The following is a 22,904-nucleotide window of genomic DNA, read 5'->3' on the forward strand; positions in this document are numbered from 1 at the left end:
GCGACCGAGAGGCATTGGAGGCTGTCGAGTCTAAACATTATAGCTGGCTGAGATTGCAAAACTGATCCAAATATAAGCGGAATAACTTACGGGTGTCGGCTCGATATATGCGTTTGGCGGTGCTGAACCGACAATTCTCGTTTCGCTTCTAAGACAAGTCAACAAAAACGGGACAAACAGTGGACCATGATAGAATAACCTTGCAATGTGTACATGCCACCTTCTGTCCAGGCAATACTGTCTGGACTGAAGAAGAGAGTATCAGCTTCGGACGATATATACTTGGGAGGTCCCACGCAGCAGCAGTCTCAAAAGGGTGAGCCGTTGAAATTGAATTACTTACCATTGCATCTTACTTTACGATTACGACATTGATCGCAAGACTTGTTTACCCTGTACGCACGCATTGCGTTCGAGATTCAGTTGAAGTGGGCATGTATGATGTGATCTAGTCTTCGTCGCGAAACGCTGCTTTGCGAACCCCGACAGTTCCGAACCACGTGATCAATTATTTCTCGGTATTCGGGGCTTGGCATCTGTGGAAGCGCTTCGGGACTGTTCCCATGCACCGAGTACAGTAGATCTGTCTGCCATAGTCAAAACCATGGATCGAAATGATACTAGGGCTCATCTTTTTCAATCGTTTCTAAGATCGTTGGACAAATAGTAAGATTGCAGATCAATAGCTTCTGGAAAATCAGCGATCGGAAAATGCTCAGCAACACATAATATTCCTATCCAAACTGATCGCCAGAGTGGCGGCCCAAATATCTACGGCACTATGCTTAGGTTCCTGTTTTTGTCTTTCATGTGTGAGGTAGTCTCGTCCTGGAGGTCTTCAGCATTGCTAAATCTAAAGAGCAATCGCCGAGCTCCGAGTTCGTCAGCCTCCATTGTCAACAGAAATGTCCCCGGGGCACCATGTTTTTCTTGAAGCCGAGGACCGAATACACTAAGTGCGAACTGAAATTCTTTCAATATAAATTATAAACCACCTCCTTCAAGTTTTCACATTATAAAGTGATCTGCTAAAACTGTTACAGCTCTTTGTATCGCTATCATGATCAAATTCGTATACCGACAAGCCAAAAAATATATCCCATACTCTTACCAGAGTTCTATACAACGTCTCACCACTCCAATATCTGTTGAAGAGTCCGGCGCCACCCCTGCCTGTCGTCCAAGAGGGAATTGTACCTTATGTGCAGCAGAAAAGCGTGCCAACTATACAAAAAGTTGGGGACTTCTTCTCGGTCTTTTACCCGCCTACTTCGTTGCTAGTCTCGAAGTGACTATTGTTGCAACGGCGCTTCCGGAAATCGCATCCCATTATAGTGAGGCTTCTTCCGCGTGGTTGATTTTGACCTCGAGCTATAGCATTTTCAAATATACTGACTATAACCTAGACAGATTTGGACAGCTCAATTGGCCGGCGACTGCATTCAATCTAACGTCTACTGCCTTCATTCCCGTCTTTGGGCAACTTGCAGATACCTTTGGACGCTATGCATCTCTTCAGTTCGCCGCCGTGATGTCACTGATAGGTAGCATCATATGTGCTACTGCGCCGTCATGGCCTGCTCTGTTGCTTGGTCGTGCCTTTCAAGGAATTGGCGCGGCGGGKATCGACAACGTGACAATGATTATACTGGCCGATCAGGCTTCATTGAAAGAGCACGCAGTTAATGTCAGCATTTTTCAGTTGCTCAACGGTATTGGATATAGTGAGTCAATGCATTTATATTTGTCCAGGCTGTTTCTTGATAGGTACGCTGGAATTCTGACCCATGAGCAGGCATAGGACCGGTCGTAGGTGGCTATCTCACCAAAGCGAATTGGCGGTACTGCTTTGTCCTTTGTGCGGTCATTGTTTTCTTAGGTCTATTCGCCATTTTTCTAATACGTGGTCAACTGAAGCCTGGAAAGCTATCCGTCTACCATCCGCCCAGTGGCCAGACCCCCACCGCAGCTATCATTGAAGGGCTCTCCACGCTCGACTATGGCGGCATATTCATGTTCGTCACTGGGGTTTGTTTGTTAATTATGGGCACAACATGGGGAGGTGCAACCTTTCCATGGGATTCAGCAGCAGTGATCTCGTCCCTTGTTGTTGGAGGAATCCTTATCCTACTTTTCTGTTTATATGAATACCTTCTTGAACCCGGCCGCCTCCTCTCGCGATGGTTCCCACGAACTATTCCTATGATTCCAGCGGCTCTTCTTCATAAAAAAGACATACTTATCATTTGTTTCGTTGCCGTGGGTGCTGGCGCGACGTTTTACTCCATTTTTTATTTCGTTGGTATATTTTTCACGCTTGTGAAGGCTTATACAGCAAGCGAAGCTGGAACGAAATTGCTATATTATATCCCGGGACTTGGTATCGGAGTATACGCAGCTATCAGGTGCTGCAATCACTGGCCGCGTCAGACTTTCTGGGCTTTGTGCCTCGGGACTATCTTTCAGACCGTGGGCATTGCAGTCCTCGCCGCTGCGGTCAAATTTCGTGACGAGAAACTAGTTGCAATCACTATGGCGCTGACTGGTGCTGGCACCGGTGCGGTCTTCATGCCCAGCAATCTGCATGTGGCTGGCATGTTCAACGACCACCTAGCTTCAGCCTACAGCTTAATGCGATTCTCTCTTCCATTTGGAGGAACTATAGCTCTGGCCATGATGGACTCCGTTTTCCAAAATGAGATTGCTGGAAATTCCACGGGCACTTCGGGAGCCAACGGTTACGGTAGCCCTACTTCTCAAGGGCTGGATTCGATCAATGTGATATCATCTCTCCCTAATGATCAACAGGACACGATCAGGCGCCAGGCTTCGACAGCGATTATGTTCGCATTCATTTCTATAGTTCCCATTACCGCTTTGGCGACAATTTTGGTGATGTTCTTGGGCAATGTATGGATCACTACAGAAACAAGTTCACAGAACGCTATTGTGCAGCAAACGGGAGGTACCAATGAAATTGCATGCTGTGAAGAACATGCAGGCTCAAACGTGGACTCTAGTATAGCGATGCCTGATGCGATTGAGATGAGACATGCTCATTGTACTGAATCTGATAGTAGTCCGGCAGAGACCAGTCGTTACACGGATTCAGTGTATCTGCTCGGATTGATTCGCCAGCAGGTCAAAGACGGTACCAGACGTGTCTGACTTGAAATAGAAGAGGACTAGAATAATTATATCAACGGAAAAAGAATATATTTGAGTACTAAAGGCTCTTTAAAAACTAAGTCTTAAAAGGCGAACTAATTATCCTGTTCGAGAGAAGAACGTATACTCAAGTTAGCAAAGTTCACCTGGGCGTTCAAGACCGTAAAATGACCTCGGGAAGCTACATGTAGGTACATGGTGAAGGAGTGTCCTTAATCTCTACCCTTCCTCCTGGAACTCTTGTCCCTACGCCCGAGCACCCTCTCACAGTTCTATAGCTATCGCCTAAGTAAATTGAGCGTACAATGCCGACTGTTGGGTATCGGCATTTATACATCGTATCCTTGTTATATTTCACTATTCCCTTCGCTTTAATGCTATTTAATAGATTTAAAGCTCAATGTAAGTAATAAAAATTGTGCTGCCGGAGGCGATGGACCTTGTCAAGGCGCTGTTATTTTCGTCAGGAGAGTAAAGGTGGTGGCGCCAGCAACATCAACCTGGCCGTCTTCCCGGGTAGCATGAGCGTCTGTGAAAGTAGCACTGCCGAAGATGGCAAATGGAGCCAAAGCCTCGGATCCGTCATAAGAAACAATAGTGAAGCCCTCAACGATCCATTCAGCATCGGTTTCACAGAGTGTACTGGTGGTTTAGCGTAAAGTGAATGTATGACTGACGCGTTAACTACTGGAGTTGTTGGTAATCGTTGCAACACCACTGATGGTACTGATAGCAACAACGCACAGAGAACGGAGTCACCGGCATAGAAGCGGTTGCTATTGAAATCAATGGGACTAGCCGGAATCCTTTCATACCAGGCATCGTATCTGAGGTGTCGCTTTGGACGCAGAAATCAACGCCCGTCTGGAAGAGGGATCTTCGGCAGCTGTCGTCATCATATCCAACTCAGACGGTCGCACGGTATTAGGTGCCGTCATCACCGTTGCCCAGGATGTGAGGAGTAGGCACAATAAAGGTGCCAGAGACTTCAGTGAAGTCAGAGGAAGTAAGGAAAGCGCCAGCATAGTTGTAGCTCACTGAGCTAGGCTTGGTCTGACCGTCCTTGGAAATGATCCGATTGTGGGAACGGGAGACACCATTGCGGCGAGCAGCACGAACAGCTAACGGACTAGCAACTGTCAAAATAGCAAGGGCAATTAGACCCGCTGCGTTGACCTTCAATCTGAGCATCGGGCAAGATTTGTTCTGTCCCTGTCAGGAGTCGGGACAGAGAGATATGAGAAATTACGATCTCAAATATGTTGATGTGTGGAAAAACTACAAAGTATATCAGGTGTATTCAGGACGTGAGCGGTTTTTTATGCTTGGCCTACGGTTCTCACATCCTCAGTAGCAGTAATAAGAAGGTATGGATTTCTACGTAGACCCTCATTTAAGGAGAGCTGTCTATTCGATCAGGCTCTTGACAGCATGATAAGCGCAGGAAATGGTGCCTTCAGGACATCCTTACAATTGTGGAAATCATGAAGTCAGAGATAGCATTTTCAATCGTCATTGAAGAAAGGTATTGGCGTCATCGTGCTTCATTGGATCTTGTGGCGATAAATGAACTTGCCGACAATTAAGAGCAAATTGATTGGCGATATCTGTGCACAAAACTGGACAGAATAATCAGAGGAGACAACGCCTTGGATAGTCGAAGTAGTGTCGTTGAGCTTCTGTGTGATCATATCAAGCCAGAGTTTTCGAGAAGGCTGAAGGGTGGAAATTACCCTTCATTGAAGAAATCTATTCGGACGTATCAGGAAGGATGACAGTAGAATTACGGTTGATACGTGTACGTGGGGTATCAGGAAGAGATCTGGATGCTGCCTTCTACTAGAGGTTGTCTTCTAGTTGAGAAATCGATTTTATTGCTGACTCAAATCGAGTAACAGCTAAATCTATTTTCAAGGGGTAACTTGAGCAAATACCTACAAGTACTTGGCAAAAAAGTCACCAATCTCCTTGTATCTGTAGCCATATTGTCAGCGATTCTTTGAACATTTCACTTAGGCAAAGATAATACTCACCCCCGGTCAAACTCCTTCTTATTCTCAGGATCATCAAGATTGGACCGCGCGCCCATCCAGCCGTGGTGCATGGTAGGATAAACATCGATATAAGAACCGAGGGTGCTCTTATCGAAGACTGCTTTGTAGTCGGCGTTTACGTCTGTAGATTCCTCTTTCGAGGCGAGCACGACATGAGGAATGACTGCGTTTTTTGCGTCCGCTCCGTCGTACAATCTTGAAACTATCAGATCAAAATGCCTCAAGTGTTTAATGCATGGAACTCACCCGGGATGAACTTGGCCGGAGACGACAAATTCGGTTCCTTCCGTAGAACTGAGGATGGCAATCTAATTCGCAACGTAAGAAATCTATCGTTCGTCCTCGAGTTCAAATGATGCACTCACCTTTCCACCCCAGCACAATCCTAAAATCCCCCATTTCTCAACACTGGGATACTTAGMCTTCGCCTCCGCTATCCAAGCATTCACCTTGGGCAAAACCACAGGCGGTGCAGCAGTCTCCTTGAAGAAGGTCGTAAGGTTGTTCCTCTTTTCCTCATTGTCAGGTGGAAACCATGCTTGGAGAGCATATTCATTCTCCAGTACGTCCGGAACAAATGTCACTGCACCGGTTTGTGCGGCAAGCAGGTCTGCTCCCTGGAGAGTTTGAGGGTAGAAGCCAAAGATGTCGTAGATCACGACGATGCCAGTTTTGGAGGATGTGTTGCCGGCGACGTCTGAATTTTTTTGTCCCTCGGAAGTGAGTGATTCGGATCTCATCCGGCAAGGGAGAAATGCTACTTACAGGTATCGAGGTTGGCAATCTTTACTACAGGGACCTTTTGAGCCGTCCCGATGGGGGTACGAGTACAGCAACTTGCGGCAGTCGACATGATGTATGTATGTATGAATGTATGAATGTATGTATGTGCAGGCTTTTCTCAATTACGACAATAATTCTATGCAATAAGAAAAACCGAAACCAGGATGGAGATCCATTCGAAAGAGATTTTATACCTGCCCTCTTTACGTAGGAGTATCCATCACCCATACCCTGAGCCCCGCTATCATAACAAACCATATCAAATCATAAGAGAAGAGTAGGAAAGCCTATCCAACAATTGCCTATCGCGGCATTGCCCCTCGGCTGCGTTCTACATGACTCGGGCATATTTATCCGCTTGGAGCCAATGAAAGAGAGTGTATTGGTAGATCCACAACTTTGATGCCCTGAATCGGGCCGGGACCGGGCCGTTCGCATGCTCTGCGTCATTTCGACATTTCGAAGTGTTAGATTTGAGGTTATTGATTGATATGGTAACGAGGAGTGGTTGAACATGGACAAGACATGAGTTCTGCAGAGGGTTTTAGGTTGATAGGTTTGTAAAGAGATCTGAAATGCGGCAGGCATCAAGGCACCAAAGCAGGAACATTTAGTATACGGAGAGGGATACAGACCATCAGTGCAGGACTCCCGACGTGGTTCCGCACAAGCAAGACCGTTTGGGAAGAATGGACGTCCTTTTGCTCTGCTTGCTTAGATCTTGAAATCACGATCAACAAATTTGTTACCTGTGATTCAGATTAGCTCGACGATAACTACAGCAGTTACAATGGAATAAATTGATCGTCGTCTTACTACCGTTGACCGATCGTGATAGCGACCACCCCGCGCTCAACACAATTTCTCCGAATTACATCCACAAAACGACGAGCTCAAGATGGCCGCCACAGTCCAGTCCCTACGCACCCTCCTGCAGAGCTCCACAATCGAAGACCACGATGAAGTTCTCAAAGCCAGCAATGAAGTCCTGAAAAAATCCAAGACCGACGTCCAGGCTCAACATTCCAAGGTTGTGGCATTGATCAAACTCGATCGATACGAGGACGCATTGCGTGTGTTTGAAGATGCTGGAGATGCGTTAAAAGAGAAAGCAGCGGTGGAATATGCGTATGCACTGTATAAATATGGAAGGTTAAGGGAGGCCGCGGAGGTTGCTGCGAAATCTGCTGGGGGACGTGGTGCGAAGCATGTGGAGGCTCAAGCTGTAAGTTTCTTACTTGGAATAATTACTCTTTGAGAGGGCCAACACTAACGTATTTATTCCTTTAGAGCTACCGGGCCGAGAATTTCGCCAACGCAGCGACGTTATACGAAAGCTTGCTAGGAGAGGAGGAAGAACTAGGAAATGAGTACAACGATTTGCGCATTAACACCTGGGCCATCGACGCACAACGATTATGGCAAAGAGAAGGCGATTTGACCCGAGCCAGAAAACCTACTCGAGAGGATCTAGAGTCGTTCGAGACATCCTACAATGCGGCTTGTGCAAGTCTGGCGAGGGGCGATCTCAAGCAGGGCGAGATTTTGTTGAAGCGAGCAAAGGGTATGCCAGTATGAAAAAGAAATAGATGGCGGTACACTGACTTGTATAGAACTATGCAAGACATCCGAGGATCTGTCGCCTGAGGAGCAAGAGAGCGAACTGCTGCCCATTACGATCCAGCAACTTTACGCGCTTATCAGCCAGGGCAAAGTAGAAGAGGCCGAAGAAATTGCGAGTGAGATTTCCCTCGATAAGTAAGTAACTCATATTTTACTTCATTGCTTTCGCTCATATCGTCTAGCATTGCAGAAAAGTCGACCACGAGAATTGCCCAGAATAACATCCTCATCACACAGCATCTGAACATCAATCCTTATACACTCCACAAACAATTCCACGATGCTTCAGAGCCCGAAGGTAGCGATACTTTTTTCAAGTTTCAGTTGGATACTCTCGAAGCAAATTCGCATGCTCTGGACCTACGAGTCCAGAAATATGATGGAGTTATCCGGTCGACCACCAAGGCACTAGCACAGCGACCTTATCCTTCCACCGAACCACATGATAATCTCTTGTCGATCTACAATGCCGCAGCTCGAGTGCGCGGTGAAACCAACCAGAAGGCTATTCAGGATCTACGTTCATTGCTCGACCGACGGCCCAAGGATATTGGCCTGGTTCTTACTATCGTTCAATTATATGCTGGGGTTGGCAACACTACATCCGCCATCAATGTCCTGGAAAGCAGTCTAAGGGCACTCGAAGAATCAATCTCCGAAAGCGACCAAGCTGTGCGCTACAATCCCGGATTGGTCAGCGTGTTGATTGCGCTATACCAACGTGAAGGTCGCAAGTCTCATATCAAGACCGAGCTTGCCAAAGCAGCATCCTTCTGGCGTCAACAGAGCAGTGAGCAACAACCGTCCTCACTTTTGCGGGCAGCGGCTGCTTCCCTCCTCCATTCTTCAGMCCCTGCCGATCTAGCCATTTCTCAGGAACTATTCAGCACTCTCCGACAAAAGAATGCAGCAGACAAGTTTGCCCTCGCTGGTTATGTCGCATCATACGCTACTAGTGATATACAGAAAGTCCAAAAAGAACTCAGCATCCTGCCCAGATCTCAAGATCTAGTCTCGGATATTGACATTGCGGCATTGGAAAGTGCCGGCGTGCCTCAATCACAGGCCAGTCTTGCAGCCAACGCGGCAGTCATTGCAGGCGCCCGCAAGAGAGCGGCTACAAACTCTCAACAAAACGCCCGAGCTAAGAAACGGATTCGCAAGTCGAGGCTGCCGAAGGAGTATGACCCAAGCAAGAAGCCGGATCCAGAGAGATGGCTACCACTCCGTGATCGGTCTTCGTACCGACCCAAGGGCCGGAAAGGTAAACAAAGAGCGGCGGACCGGACGCAGGGAGGTATTGTAAATGAAAAGGCTGAAGCAGAGAAACCGAAGGTAGCGACCCCGGGTACTACCTCAGCAAAGAAGAAGAAGGGCAAGCGATGAGCCATACATGTACAAAAAGAATATAGTAGGTACTTACCAGGTACCTTCCCGAAATGATGTCAAGTCAAAGGCACAGCCACGTACTATCGCCTAATCCGTACTAGCTCTGTAATCAATGAGTAAATTACCCCTCAACCCCTCCAGCTCAGCCACATCTTTGTTGTATGTTGCTGTCACGTCAGGTAAACAACAATCATAATCACCAACCATTAATCGTTTATTCAGCTGAGAGCCAAGACTACCTATTTCTCCTGTCACTGGCGACTCACTCTTCTTTCTTTCTATTCATTTTTCTATCTATCAACATCCTTGACACCATTGACTGATCGATTGAATAACCATGGGGGTGAGGACCCTGTTTCTCAAATATACTCCGGGCACGAATACCAAGCAACAGAATACTAACATCGTATGCAACAGTTCGCATCCAAAATCGCAGCCAGTCAAAGCGGCGGAGGGGTCTACTCTGGAGCTCCTCCAGCTGGCTACACGGGCGGCCCTCCCCCAGCACAAGGCGGATCTCAGTATGTAAGTACCTTATCTCGATCTCAGAAATACGTTTATCCATGGTACAAAGAATGTATGCCTAATTATATACAGCCCGGCCAACAGCAGTATCAGGCATATCAACCCCCTCAGCCACAAGGACAACAGCAGCAGCAGCAGACCCCAGGCGGCCCGGTAGGTCCATATTTATTTTCCTCGTATTACTCAGGCATCCTCGTCGTTCGCCATCAAGCTTTTCTCAACTTCCCCCTCTTTTCTTCTATCAACCTCTTCTCCTACACTACTTGATTGTGTTTCATTGTTTTCTTTCTCATTCATTTTTCATCTTCATTGTTTTTTCTTCATCTTTGTCCCCACCATGTCGCGCCCGTACGGCCAATACCCAGGCCAGCAGGCGCCCTACCCTACGTCATCCCCGCAACCACCCTATCCCGCGTACAGTCCTGCTCCTGCTGGTCAGCAACAGCCTCCTCCTTCTACCAACCCAGGATACCCTCCTCAGCAGTCACAATATAGCCAGCAGCCACAGCAGGTTGGTTATTCCAGACCTCCTGCGCCTCTGCCGCAGTACGGTGGTGGTGCCCCGCAGCAGTCATATGGTCAACCCCCCCCGGGACAGCAATCTTATGCACCTAATTACAATGCCGGCGTTCGTGTATCCATCTTTGATTAGCTTATTCTGAAAAAATTGCGTTGTTTTTATTTATAATTATTGTTTAAATGAAGTGAAACTGACGTTGCGACTGATAGGGCTCCTACGGTGCTTATCCTCCCCAGGGACAACAAGGACATCAACAAGGGCCTCCTCCACCGGGGCCTCCAGGACAGTATGGCGCACCTCCACAAGGCGGCGCACCTTACGGTGGAGGCTATGGCGGCGCTCCTGCTCCCTCCGGTCCTGGTCGTCAGGCTACACCCCAAGAATTATCAACATACAGAAATCTCTTGGTTGCAACAATTCAAGAGCGAAATATACAGTCTTTCTACCCCCCCGATAAACTCGAGCGTGTCCTGCAAGGCCTCCATAATGCGCCCGACCGTATTCAGCAGCTCATGCGCGAGTGGAATGTAGGCCAGGAAGTCGCAATGGATGTCATCAAACTGGCCTTGTTCGATACTGTCATTTATGTCGATGACAGCGGTTCCATTCAATTCGAGGAGGAGGGTAGTCGATTAACTCAGTTGCGACAGATTCTCGGCCTCATCTCTACCGCCGCGTCCAAATTCGACCAAGACGGAGTAACTATTCGGTTCATGAACTCTGACGAGCGTGGCGACAATATTCGCAGCCGCGAAGATGCCGAAGCTCTTGTATCGCGTGTTCGTTTCTCCGGCCTTACCCCCATGGGTACCAGCTTGAAGAATAAGGTCTTAGATCCCTTGGTTGCTGGTCCTGCCCGATCTGGTCGCCTTGAGAAGCCCGTACTTGTCATCACAATCACCGACGGACAGCCCGCTGGTGAACCTCACGGTGCCGTCAAAGATGCTATTCGCTCTGTTACGGACGAACTGGCTCGCACTCGCTATGGTCGTGGTGGTGTGAGTTTCCAATTTGCCCAGGTCGGCACGGATTTGCACGCACGCCAGTTCTTGTCTAAGCTTGATGAAGACCCCAGCCTGGGTAATCTGATTGATTGCACCTCTAGTAAGTTCGCCGCGTCCAATATGGGAAGACATCATCACTGACGTGGATTAGGCTTTGAGGTTGAACAAGATGAAATGTCACGAGCCAATCCTCCTGTTAACCTTACACGAGAACTCTGGGTAAGCAATTTTTTTTAACCATCACTCATATTTTTCTAAGCTTCTTTAGGTCGCAAAAGTCATGCTTGGAGCAATTGACGCTTCTTATGATACCAAAGACGAAAAATCACAGGCTCCTCCCCCTCCAGCAGGAGGCTACGGCGGCGGTTATGGCCAAGCACCACAGTACGGACAGCCCCAGGGTGGCTATCCACCACAACAAGGATACGGTGGTCAGCAAGGCTATGGCCAACCCCCACAACAGGGCTATGGCCAACCTCCCCAGCAACAAGGATACGGCCAGCCTCCCCAGCAGCAGTACGGTGGATACAATTCTCCTCCACCCGGTCAGGGTGGACCATACGGCCAGCCTGGATATCCCCCTCAGCAGGGCTATGGCGCGCCACCTCCTCGTCGTTACTAGCCCCAACCCTTATGATTTGAGGTTTGAAGTTTGTCGGAAGGATGAAGCGAGGGATACACGAAGAGTCTGCGTGACAGGGGAGCTTTCTTGACGACGGCGGTGTATAGTGTATGGAATAATTTTATCCAAAATTCACATCCTTTTCATCATCATTTCGATAGGAAGTATTATTAGCCGCGGAATTGCAGTCTACTTTGAACCAAATCATGAACCTCTCTAATGTATATCCGTATTGGAATATGTACATGTATCACTATAACCTATGTATACCTCCTCCTGCGTAGCAAACAAGCGAATAAAAGACAAACAAGGGTATTCGAGCAAAACCGAAAAAGACAATAGATACATATGCGTTAAATGTCCGATAATTTTAAACAAAAAGAAGAAGAGGGGGGAGCAAAATCACAAATGCCCCCTCTTGATCGTCCCAAAGCCCTTACTGAACAAGTCATGGATGTCATGCGATTTCCGGCGCGTAGACACGGAGCCGGAGCGCGGGATTGCTGCTTCTTCATCTAGTTCATCACGATGTTCGAGGTTGTTATGGTTGTGCTGGTCCTCGTCTCGAGGACGGTTGAGATACTGATGCACCTCCTGTTCGCGCGCCAACTGCTCCTCTTCTTCACGCGCCATTTCCAGACTCGATCTGATATTTGAACTATCGCGGTCCCAGCCCTGCTGCAATTCTGAGGCAGCCGCTTCTTCAAAGCGGCGCTTGATAGCAGGATCCTTCTCAAGGTGCTGAAAGACGTCGACATCCGTCGGGAAGAAGTACTGTCTGAACAGCGTCACTGTGGTCTCGAACAACAGCACCGCAGCAACGATCAGAAACAAGACAGCCCAGAAATTGAGACTGCGGCCAATACGAGTCAGAAAATTGCCGCGCACGTCGTAGATGGATTTGCCCGATTTAGCGTCGTTGTAGCGCGAGGAAAGGATCATGTTCCATAGGAMCCAGCCGCCGATAGATACAAAAAGGACGATGGCAGAGACGATCGTTTTGTAGTGGATTTCGAGGAATTGGAGTTTGAGGTTTATGATTGTTATGCATGCCGTAAAGCAGAGGAGGCCCATGGGGAAGATGGTGTTGTCGATGCCCATGAGTGATGAACCAAACAGACCGTACATGGTGTAGAACACGATGAAGGCTTCGATGACGGCCATCAGGGCCCAGCCGAGGTAGATACGGATATTGAAGCCTTGGTTTCGTTGGCCCTTTGTGTAGAGCTCTGGCACGGCGAGTAAAGTTGCTGCAGAGAGGTCTTTTTCTAGGATTCCGAGGAAAATTACGGCGAGAGAAGTGAATAACGTGTTGAACATACTCAAGGACCAGTTTTCGTATAGACTGGTACCTGTGTAGCCGTTGTATCGCTGATACAAGGATTGACTGAGGTAGAAGAGCATCTCCTTCCAGAATGTGCCAAGAGTGTATTTGCAGATCCGGATGTAATTCCATCGACCGTGGACGAGCAGGAGCTTGAGTAAGAACCGGAATTGTGCGATGGAGTAATCCGATATTCTGGCGGCCTGAAGACCTTCCTTGCCGGTGATACCGATACCGACATGCGCTTCTTGGATCATGGCAATATCATTCGCGCCGTCACCAATAGCCAAAGTGATCGCGTTCGACACATGCTTTCGTACGGCTTTAACCAAAAACGCTTTTTGCTTGGGGCTAGCGCGGCAGCAAATGACGGAATCGACCATGATTGCTAGCTTGAAGAATCGAGGCATCAAAATTTCATCACTCTCAATCATAGACAACGTCTGACCGTCGACTACCAGCACTGAATGCGCCAAGCGACCCTTGCGGATGCTGTTGATGGTGCTCACAATGGTCTTTTCGACGTCGCCAGCCTCTTGATCCAGCACAATAACCTCGGAGTACTCCTTGACAAGTCGACACGAGTGACCAATGTTGATAGCCGTTTCACGTTTGTCACCAGTAAGCATCCAAAGCTTGATGTTTGCGCGTCGCAACTTGTCAATTGCCTCCGGTACACCCTTTTGAAGTTTGTCTTCGATAGCCGTGGCACCGACGAGTTCAAGTTGAGTTTCAATCTGCTCGCCCACCTTTTCAATCTTTTCCTGTCGGTCCACCAAACTGGTACTAGCCTCCTGGTATGCTTGTTTCCATTCTGTGTAAGTAGACTCGTCCAGAAATCGAGAAGCATACATCAAAGTACGTAAACCTTCTGTAGCGAAATCGTTCAAATGCTGGAAGCATCGCTCAAACACAGCATGATCATCAACCACGAGGCTCTCCTCAACCAGATGTCCGTCATCATCCTCTTGGAAAGAAGGCCGGCCGTCAGATGAGGCCATCGAATTTCGGTTTAGCTGGGTCGATGGTCGAGGACTGTAGTGTTCACTGCCGGTGTCTCTCTTCAAGATACCACCATCAGTTTCCCGGTCCTTTAGCCAAATGTCGATGCTACGGCGTAGAGTGTCGCGTTTCCCAGACAGACCGCTCGACCGCCTTGTCGACAGACTTGGCCTTTGTATGTTCACAGGACTTTGATGTTCGCTGTGGCGTCGGATGGCCTCAAAGGCTTCCTCCGCTTTCCTTTGGCTGGCTCGTCGCTCGATTTGTGTCGCCTTTTGCTGCGCTAGAGACGCCTGTCGAAGCAATTTCGTGATGGTAGAATCCGCACCTTTACAGAAGAGGCAAAGACGTTGGTCTGGCATGCGAACAATCACGGACATTCTCTTACGGGCACTAGTGAATTCAATCACGTCCAAAACCTCGTATATTTCGTCCCATGGATCATCATCGAGACCACTAGGATAAGTCCGCACAGTCAAGGTATTTTGTTGTCGATCCATGACCAAATACCCTAATTGCTGTGCTGCTGTGACCAAAGCCATCTCATCAGGAGATGCAGCTTGATAAGTGATATTGCCAGCTTCGTCTTTTTCGGGTATACAGGTATGGCACAGTGCCAAAGATAGGATAAAAAACTTGGCCTTGCGAGCGAATAAGGTGTGAGGTTTCCGCTGAATGTACTCCAGCATTTGCTTGGTATTGCCCCCATAGAACGGCTTGCCATGCATGATGGATCGAGAACGAGATGGTAGCTCATGCGCAGACGCCATAGACATCCGCATTGAAGACGCACGTATGCTATCCACGCCCGACTTTCGGCTCATTGCCTTCTTTCCTTTGACGCTTCGCTTTTTGTGGATCAACCACTGCTTGTCGGCTTCCCGTGCTGCTTCCTCGCGCAGATCCGAGTCATGAAGCCAAGCAGTACCAGCAACAGTCATCATACGAAACTTCATAGTGTTGTTTGTCAATGTACCAGTCTTATCAGAAAAAATGTAGCTGACCTGACCGAGTTCCTCGTTGATGGTTGACGTTCTGGCTTCAAGAGGGGTATCTGATTCTTCATCGTACATGTCCACGTCGTTGAGCAAGAGCATCTGGCCAACTTTGACAATCTCCATACTCACGTAAAGAGATATGGGGATCATCGTGTTGAACATGATTAGATAAGAAGTAAAAACTGGACCGACAGCAACGATGGCATTGCTAAGATACCAGGCGTTCTCTTGATATTGTTCGTTCCATACACTGTATGCAATGGTGCAAATCATTGCCATGAGAAGAACTATGGCGACGATAAGTACAACGACATAATTGACCACGGTCTGCAAAGCGGGCTTCTTGATGCGAGGATTCGTGTTCGCATTCATTCGAATCTTGCATTCTTGTCCGGTGTATATGACCATTGCATAAATTCGCTCGGTGTTTCTTAAAATGCTTCCTCGATATAAAATCTCATTGTTGGTGATAGGTAGCTTCTCTTCGTTGACGGTAACGTTGCCATCAAACTTGTAGAGATCGATATTGGGATCTTCCACAGTGAAACGAATAAAATTCTTTCGTTCGATAATGTCCTCGGTTGTTTGGCAAGCTTTAGCCACAGGCTGGCAAGGTTGTTTCGTCTTGAGATTTGTTTCCCCATCCAGCGCCATAGTCTCAATATGAGCAACACCGTTTTGCCCGTCCGCATGCAAAAGTACAGCGTCTGCAGGCACCGGTTGATTGCGTTTGAGTTGGATGACATCTCCGACTCGGACATCGTGCCATTTCACTGCCACCCAGTCTCCGTCATCTTCAAGAGCGGGAGAATCGTCTTTTGATTTCGACTTTTTCAATTCATGCTGTCTTCCACCCGGCTTCAGAACATGCACATAGCGGTTGTTCTCTTCTTTGTCCAAACGATACCGGCGCAAATCGTCGAAGCCTTCTTTGCCCATGGAGATACCAACAAAAATCAACAGCGGAACGATTGTCGTATAAGTACCCGTCGTACTGAGACCAGGTATCATCTGTAATATGGAAACTACCAAAAAATAAAAGTTGGCGACCTTCGAGAATTGCGCAATGAGCTGTTTCGGGAAGAAGCTCCATAAGCTATATCGACTCGAACGAATCGAATTGTCAACGTATGAACTGCCGGATCGCTCGTCGATAAGCGAATCTACATCACTGACATTCAGCTCAATGTGACGACCATCTTTGGTAGGCGGTAAAGGTTTGATCCGAAAGACCTTCTCTTTGATTGTCTCATTCCACTGATTCAGCCGTTCGTATGCCTTTGTCTTGCATGCCGTGGACTTTAACCAATTCTGACCCGCACTCAGGGATAGATTATACTTGAGCGGAGTCGAGTCTGAATCTGCCAACGAGATCAAGTCCTCGTCCTGCGAGTCAGTTTCCAACGTTGCCACCGGCTGAATTTCCTCTTCTGCAACAACAGAAACCTTCTCCTGTGTATCGGATCTCTTCGCTGCGGACGATTGCCTCGTTTCTAGTTCAATGCTCGGACCAGTCGTCTCAGTCGCCGACTGAGTTTGTATATTCCTCGCAAAAAGCGATCGTCGTAGCGAATAACCTCGGTCTCGAGTTCGTGACTGCGGCGAAGGAGGGGAAAGAGGCGTATTGGTAATGGAATTGTCGCTGCTGACAACTTCTTGGTTAGGCGACACAACGCTGGGAAATAACTCCACATCTGTATTGATCTTGAGTTTCCCCGCAGTCGGCGAGCTCTGCGCATTTACGTCTTGTCCTGTAGGCGGCTCATAGTTCGTGCGCGGCGCTCGCTCAATCTCCGACGAAAATCGTACTTTCCCTGGCGCATGTGTTGTATTCGCTGTGTCGACTGGTCTTCGTGTTGGCAAGGTCGCTGCCCGTCCGATATGCGATTGAGCTGGTTGTGGTCTGTTTTCGGGTGTATTCGCGGCGACTGGTGTAGTAATTTCATCACCTTGAGCCGTCCCCTGCTCCGACGGTTGAGCGAATTGATCTTTCTTGTCGCTCATGTTCGTAACCCCTATCCTCCAGACGGTATCGATCCAGACACCTCCTTTTCAATCTCCTCTTGCGATCCGGTGATGCGATAATTCACCTGTGATTCATAGCGCGATAATACTTCGAACCAATCGACCGATCGATGGAATCAAATTTCGTGAATAGGGCAAAAATTCGTAGACACTCGTAAACGTAGATAGGCCGTCGTCGTCGTAAGTCGTCGAAGGTGGCGCAATGTCACGAGGTTTAAGGTTCCAACTTTCTGGGGGCCCCAACTCAAACTAAGAACCTCTGAGAGGGTTAAGTGTCCTATATACAGAACTAAACAGAGAAGAGGAAAGTGACAGAAATGGGAAATAATAACAAAAACACAAACAAGGCAACACAATTCAAAGAAAAAAGCAAGGTCAAACACGAGTTCCGGACGCAAACGTGGTGGAAAATTGGGATGAAGACGGGCAGGGCAGGGTGGCTGTAAGGAATACGCTGTTGTACGCAGTCTGTGCCTGTCTGCTAGGCCGATATATGGACCGTACAGGCCGAATACCATGGATACGGTAAGATAACAGCGATTGACTCGGTGTTCTAGCCGGCGGGCGAAATAAAGACACGTGATTGGCTCAACTGCGGGAGGCTGAGTGAGACGCAGTGACGTTTGCGACGTGCGTACACTTTCCCTAATCCGAATGTGACTTAACGGACTTGGCAATCTGGTTCCAGAAAGTCCCGATCTGGTTAGTCTTTGCGACGTCTGGATAAGATAAGTCCCAAGGCACCAATTTTCCTGCCTTGACGATTGTCAGTGTCGATGAACTATCTATTCGTTACTACGTTAATTCTTAAATGTACCATCATCCGATTCCACCGGCGGATAAAGTGGCAAAATACTTTGCCTGTTATTGGATCGTAAACTGTCGTTGTCAGACAACTCACATCTTGGACCCTGTACAGCCACATTTCGTTGATCACTTCCTGCCCCGGAATCCTACTATTTTTAACATCAGAGGCTTATTTTGTAGCCTGGCTAGTGCATTCTGAGCACCAAAAGATCGTTATACTATGTACGTTGGGCTTATAAGGCTTGGCATCGATTGCTGCAATAATTTGGTGCTACTCGTTCTGGGGGGCAATAGATTTGTATCGGCTTCGTCAACTTGAAATCAAATACATGCAAAATACATGTCACAAGTTTCAGAGATGTCATCACGTGCTACATGTAATAATTCTTGCAGTATCTTACTCAAATAGGAGGAATATCGACCCAAAACCGGGTATCATCCGATTTGTACTGGTCGTTACTATCAATCTGTTGCTGGATCCACTCGACAGCATTTTTGTAATCTTTATTCTCTGTTAGCTTATATGTTCCTTGAGACAAAAAAAAAGAAGAGTCAACGGGTAACTCACTGGTGATATCCTGGGTATAAGGATTAGCCAGGCCAGTTGCTCCATCACGATGACCGCCAAACCACTTGTCATAGCCATAGTATCCCTGACAATCCCAACGAGATGCGACATCGGCATAGACATCCGAGCTATTCAGAGAATCTCGTTAGATAGAGACTCGTAAAGCGACGCACGATTATAGGATTACGACTTACTTCAACCTCGCGCCATTGTTCCAGTCATCCTGAGACTGCCCTTGGAATCCGTAGCGAGAGGCGCATACGCGAAGCATGCCCCAGTTCTGCTTGAACAGACCAAAATTGGCGGCATCATAAGTCTTTCCGTCGCCGTAGGGGTAGTCGGCGGTGTTCATGGTTTTGCTAGTCAGGTCAATAAAAGCCAGATGAACGAAAGAGATGGGCCGATTTTGGTCTTACATTTCGAGCATGGCGATAGCAAGATCGAGTGTATTTCCACCGGCATTCAAGATGGCAGTCTTATGAGCGCCGATGCCAGACACGGTCTCAGAGCCACGATCATTTCTCTTGCTGAAGTCCTCTGAGATGGGAGAACCCAAAGCAGTAAGAAAGAGTGCAGGAAGAAGTGTCAGAAATGACTTCATGATGATAGAAAGCGGCTAGATTGTTGAAGGCTGTGTTGGAAATGTGATAGATAGTTTCGTCTCTGGAGAGGATTGTCCATCAATTTATACTGCTAACCTTAACACTCAACACTGGCCTCCTGCAGACGGCTTCCATATTTGTCGAAAGAGTACAATCCGTACCGAAACAAGTATGAATCTACACCACCAATATATATGATTTCCCAAAAGCCTTGGCTAGTCATGAAATGATACCAAATCTAAGGGGATATATCCACTGAACACGTTTTGTCCACATGTGGTTACATTATGGTGATCCATATCTTGATTCGTTTGTTGAATACAGGTATTACTCCGACATTTCCCCGCAAGCGTTGGGACCCCCGGAAAGGATGTAGATCTAGATATGGGGTGCATAAGTTTAATCTAAGTAGAATAAACTTTACAGGAAACAAAAGGAAAGCAATCACCAAAAGAGGCACGGGTGTCAATCCACGGCCTCAGTCTTGCCGAAAGAGGAACGGAGTGACACGGAGGACACGGCATACGAGTGTTTAATTCTCACTAACCCTGCAGGAGTTTATGACGATGAAACCTAGGATTCTCTAATATTGAAAGGAGAATATACTCATTTCTGTTGTCTTTTGTAGACAGCGATCTACATTGATTATACGATAGAAACACGAGCTCTTCACTTTCCGCATCTAGATAGGAAAATTTAGAGTGGCCAAATGCCGAGACGCATTGGTAAGACGGCAGTAGAGCCAACACTAATTCGACTATTTGCTAATTGAAGAGAAGGTAGTAATGCGTAATTCCATTTTAGAGAAGTTGATCGTGTTGCGCCATTGAGCCATCGGACATGATCTACGCTATCTCGATGCTCAGTTTTGGGTCGTGATAAAAATGAGGTCGAAGAGGATAGTTGCGGTATCTTGGTAATGCGATCTCCGTATTGTGATGCTGTATGAACTTGGAAGCGGATGCCATCCGGTTGCGATACCTAGGACAACGTCTTCCAGATCTTGTGCACCGTGTGCTTGCCAGGTGTCGAAGGTCGCACTGCATGTATGCAATCAGTAAGTCAGAACTACAAACGAGATGACAATTCAGGGGTTGTGTTCATCTTGATGCGCCTCTTGTGACAGACTTCACATCCACGGCTAGACGGCCTGTGTTGATCGTTGTGCAGTATTCTTCACTATCTCGATTCGAACCTCTCCACTCTCTCAAAATTATTTATGAACAACACGACAAACATTCTTGTTTATCGTCGATTTTGTACTCCCCTGTCCTTCACAGGAAACAAGATAACGTCTGGGAGAGGAGTCAGATAAGACGAGGATCAGCCCTTTATCGTGTGCTTAGCTCCCCGAAACGCCAAAGTAAATTCAAGAGGTTTGAACCAATCACCGACCAGACCCAGAATCTGTTACAGGGGTTATTTGTTACAAGTGGGGCATTCCTTGCATTGTATACCTTCTGATTGGATATAGCGAGGTTTCTTTCACGTGGCTAGCTATTTCTGGCTATATCGGTTCTGACCAATTAAAGCATGGATTTCCATCTTTTTTTTAGCATAGATCTGTGCAGATGGTTGGAAGAGAATGACCTGAGAATGATGGAAGTACTGTTTCAGTTCTAGCGGGAACCCAGTATCCTTGAGAGATGGTTGCTCAATTATTCCTGCGCAGCGATATCTTGTGTTGCAGAAAAATGCTTCGTTATTGTCAAAGTCTACACCAAATCGTCTCTCGGGGACTGCCATGCCGTTGTAGGTATTTTGCCTGGAACTGTTTCGCGTGCACCGATACGCGGAACGAATGGTGCACATATCCGGAGACATTCGAACTACATACACTGAGGATACGACTTTACGAACTATAATCTTGCAAACAGAAAGCGCAAACATTAGTGGTATTTTTGGTTCCATCATGGTATTACAGAATTAATAATAATGTAGTACAGCGTAGCAGACATGCAGCGTTTACAACAATCCAGCAGCAGCAACAACAGCGGCGGCAGCCATTCCACCAACGCTCAATCCAAGGTTACCCGTGGGGACCGGGGCGGCAGCACCCTTGGGGGTCTCGGTAGCCTGGGGGCTGGTCAACTTCTCAACACCAGCGGTGATGAGCAAATCATCATAGAAAATCTGGGCGCTGGCATAGGTGGTCGTAGAGGTGCTGGTGGTATCGGTTTTTTGGCCGTCGGCGGAAGCGCTTACGATCTCGGTGGCAGTGCAGGTAGCTGCCTGGGTAGAAGAGACGACGTTGCAAGCCAACTGGGCAGTGATGTGTACGGGGATGCCGTATAATTCTTCTACAGTGGTATAAGCATAACCCCAGGTTGAAGGGCCGGCGACCATGGTCATGGAGGCCTGGCTGTCGCAGATGTCAGTGTCGATACATTCGACGAGGATTGTGGTGGCGATGGCGTTGATATTGATGATACTTCCGGCGAGACCGGCGGCGTCGACAGAGGTTTCTGCGGCTTCAAAGATTTTGATGGTGGTGGTGCCGGATGCGAATGTTGTGGGAGATGGGGTGGTGACTCGAGACGAGGCTGAATTTGAAATCAGGCCGTTTTGGGCGGCGGCAAGAGTAGCCATGCCGAGGGCAGAGGCCGCGAAGGTGGAGGTACGCATATTGTGGTTGTTCGAAACGAAAGTATTAGTTGGGGGAGAAATTGAGTGGTGTTGTGCTGTACTTGCAAGAAGGGCTGTGATCGAAAAACAAAAGAAACGGGAATCGTAGAAGGGGGAATTGTCAGAATTTAAATCTTTGCGAGGGGAAAGTCTAAATTTGTCCCCGAAAAACTCGCTCCATCCTAATTTCTACGCCCAGTTGTTTGACTCATGTGCACAACTCAACCAACACAAACCATCAAACTAGGGGGCCTGATTCTTCAGCAAAAGCTTAATTAAGGCCGCCCAGAAAGGCTAGCGTCCTTGAGGCTGAATTTGTCCCACTTAAACACGTGCTTGGCTCCGAGTGAGCCAATGATATCGGACGGCTGAGCGTTGGCGCCGCGCTTTCCAAGCGTCAGGCCCGCCAATGGGAGTCAGCCAACATGCCTAGCATTGCCCCCATGTAACATGCCCTGCTTATAACCTTGGCGCTTTTTACCGAGTACAGAGTATTACTATGAGTACTATGTAGAAACCGTTGGGTGATTGGATCATCTGACCGACAGCACATTCAAGCAGAGCCGCATGGCGTAGACACGGACCTCAGTGTCTGAATCTCAGCTTGATGATCTCTGTCAACATCCTGCTATGAATTGTACACAGCCATTGCCGGGCCATTAACATGTTATATAATCATGCAATAATTGCCTTAATAAGACACTCCGTACGTTCTACTCCGTAGTAACGGGCTATACCGTACATTATCTAAGTAGGCTGTGGAAGATTTTACTGCCAATCTCCAAGCATCGTCTTCCCTTCCTCCAACTGCGATCTCGCTCAGCTCCGAACCGTCCCAAATACAGTTCCTTTGGCCGCTCGCTAAGTGTCGTATTCCTCTCAAAGATAGTGAGTCGCATGATCCGCATTGCATAGCATGGTCGGATGAAGACTTGATTGAAATGTGATCCAATGAAAAGACAAATCAACAGTTCACTGCCCTCCGTTTTATTGGTATAGAGTATTTCAGGGGTAGGCATACACGGTGTCCCTGGCAGCCAGGCCATGCTAGGTCTTATTAATCGCTACTTATATTAAAAAAATGTACTCAATGTTGATTAGCTCATCTTATCTAGTACTTTCACTCATCTCATATTATTCAGTAAGTATAGTTTTGATATGACGGATGAAGATGCTACTCGGGCATATCAGGAATAAATGATGCCATTAACCTACTAAAATGTTAGGAAAAGGAGGACACGGGGAATGGGCGCTCTAGAAAATGT

The 22,904-nt window shown here is 47.6% G+C and overlaps 7 protein-coding genes across 7 annotated transcripts; 3 read left to right on the forward strand and 4 right to left on the reverse strand.

Annotated features, from left to right (window-relative positions):
• Positions 1–1,060: 1,060 nt before the first annotated feature.
• Positions 1,061–3,168, forward strand: BHQ10_006596 (uncharacterized protein; the record flags this gene model as incomplete). Its single annotated transcript, XM_040879199.1, has 2 exons — positions 1,061–1,724; positions 1,796–3,168. The coding sequence occupies 2 exons, from the start codon at positions 1,061–1,063 to the stop codon at positions 3,166–3,168; spliced, it is 2,037 nt and encodes a 678-aa protein (XP_040735100.1).
• A 924-nt stretch (positions 3,169–4,092) lies between these two features.
• Positions 4,093–6,075, reverse strand: BHQ10_006597 (uncharacterized protein; the record flags this gene model as incomplete). The annotated part of the gene is made up of 6 exons (XM_040879200.1): positions 4,093–4,351; positions 5,107–5,142; positions 5,202–5,417; positions 5,469–5,530; positions 5,588–5,919; positions 5,988–6,075. 6 exons carry the CDS (start codon positions 6,073–6,075, stop codon positions 4,093–4,095), a joined length of 993 nt encoding a protein of 330 aa, XP_040735101.1.
• Positions 6,076–6,903: 828 nt separating this feature from the next.
• On the forward strand, positions 6,904–9,014 carry BHQ10_006598 (uncharacterized protein; the record flags this gene model as incomplete). The annotated part of the gene is made up of 4 exons (XM_040879201.1): positions 6,904–7,230; positions 7,296–7,569; positions 7,619–7,763; positions 7,811–9,014. The coding sequence occupies 4 exons, from the start codon at positions 6,904–6,906 to the stop codon at positions 9,012–9,014; spliced, it is 1,950 nt and encodes a 649-aa protein (XP_040735102.1).
• Positions 9,015–9,354: 340 nt separating this feature from the next.
• Positions 9,355–11,688, forward strand: BHQ10_006599 (uncharacterized protein; the record flags this gene model as incomplete). The annotated part of the gene is made up of 7 exons (XM_040879202.1): positions 9,355–9,360; positions 9,435–9,542; positions 9,615–9,695; positions 9,916–10,170; positions 10,272–11,166; positions 11,218–11,285; positions 11,335–11,688. The coding sequence occupies 7 exons, from the start codon at positions 9,355–9,357 to the stop codon at positions 11,686–11,688; spliced, it is 1,767 nt and encodes a 588-aa protein (XP_040735103.1).
• Positions 11,689–12,090: 402 nt separating this feature from the next.
• On the reverse strand, positions 12,091–17,016 carry BHQ10_006600 (uncharacterized protein; the record flags this gene model as incomplete). Its single annotated transcript, XM_040879205.1, has 1 exon — positions 12,091–17,016. The coding sequence occupies one exon, from the start codon at positions 17,014–17,016 to the stop codon at positions 12,091–12,093; it is 4,926 nt and encodes a 1,641-aa protein (XP_040735104.1).
• A 1,229-nt stretch (positions 17,017–18,245) lies between these two features.
• Positions 18,246–19,013, reverse strand: BHQ10_006601 (uncharacterized protein; the record flags this gene model as incomplete). Its single annotated transcript, XM_040879206.1, has 4 exons — positions 18,246–18,346; positions 18,413–18,540; positions 18,607–18,771; positions 18,829–19,013. The coding sequence occupies 4 exons, from the start codon at positions 19,011–19,013 to the stop codon at positions 18,246–18,248; spliced, it is 579 nt and encodes a 192-aa protein (XP_040735105.1).
• A 1,966-nt stretch (positions 19,014–20,979) lies between these two features.
• Positions 20,980–21,639, reverse strand: BHQ10_006602 (uncharacterized protein; the record flags this gene model as incomplete). The annotated part of the gene is made up of 1 exon (XM_040879207.1): positions 20,980–21,639. One exon carries the CDS (start codon positions 21,637–21,639, stop codon positions 20,980–20,982), a length of 660 nt encoding a protein of 219 aa, XP_040735106.1.
• Between the last annotated feature and the right edge of the window lie 1,265 nt (positions 21,640–22,904).

This window comes from Talaromyces amestolkiae (assembly GCF_001896365.1).
Source record: "Talaromyces amestolkiae strain CIB chromosome Unknown scaffold12.1, whole genome shotgun sequence".
NCBI lineage: Eukaryota > Fungi > Ascomycota > Eurotiomycetes > Eurotiales > Trichocomaceae > Talaromyces > Talaromyces amestolkiae.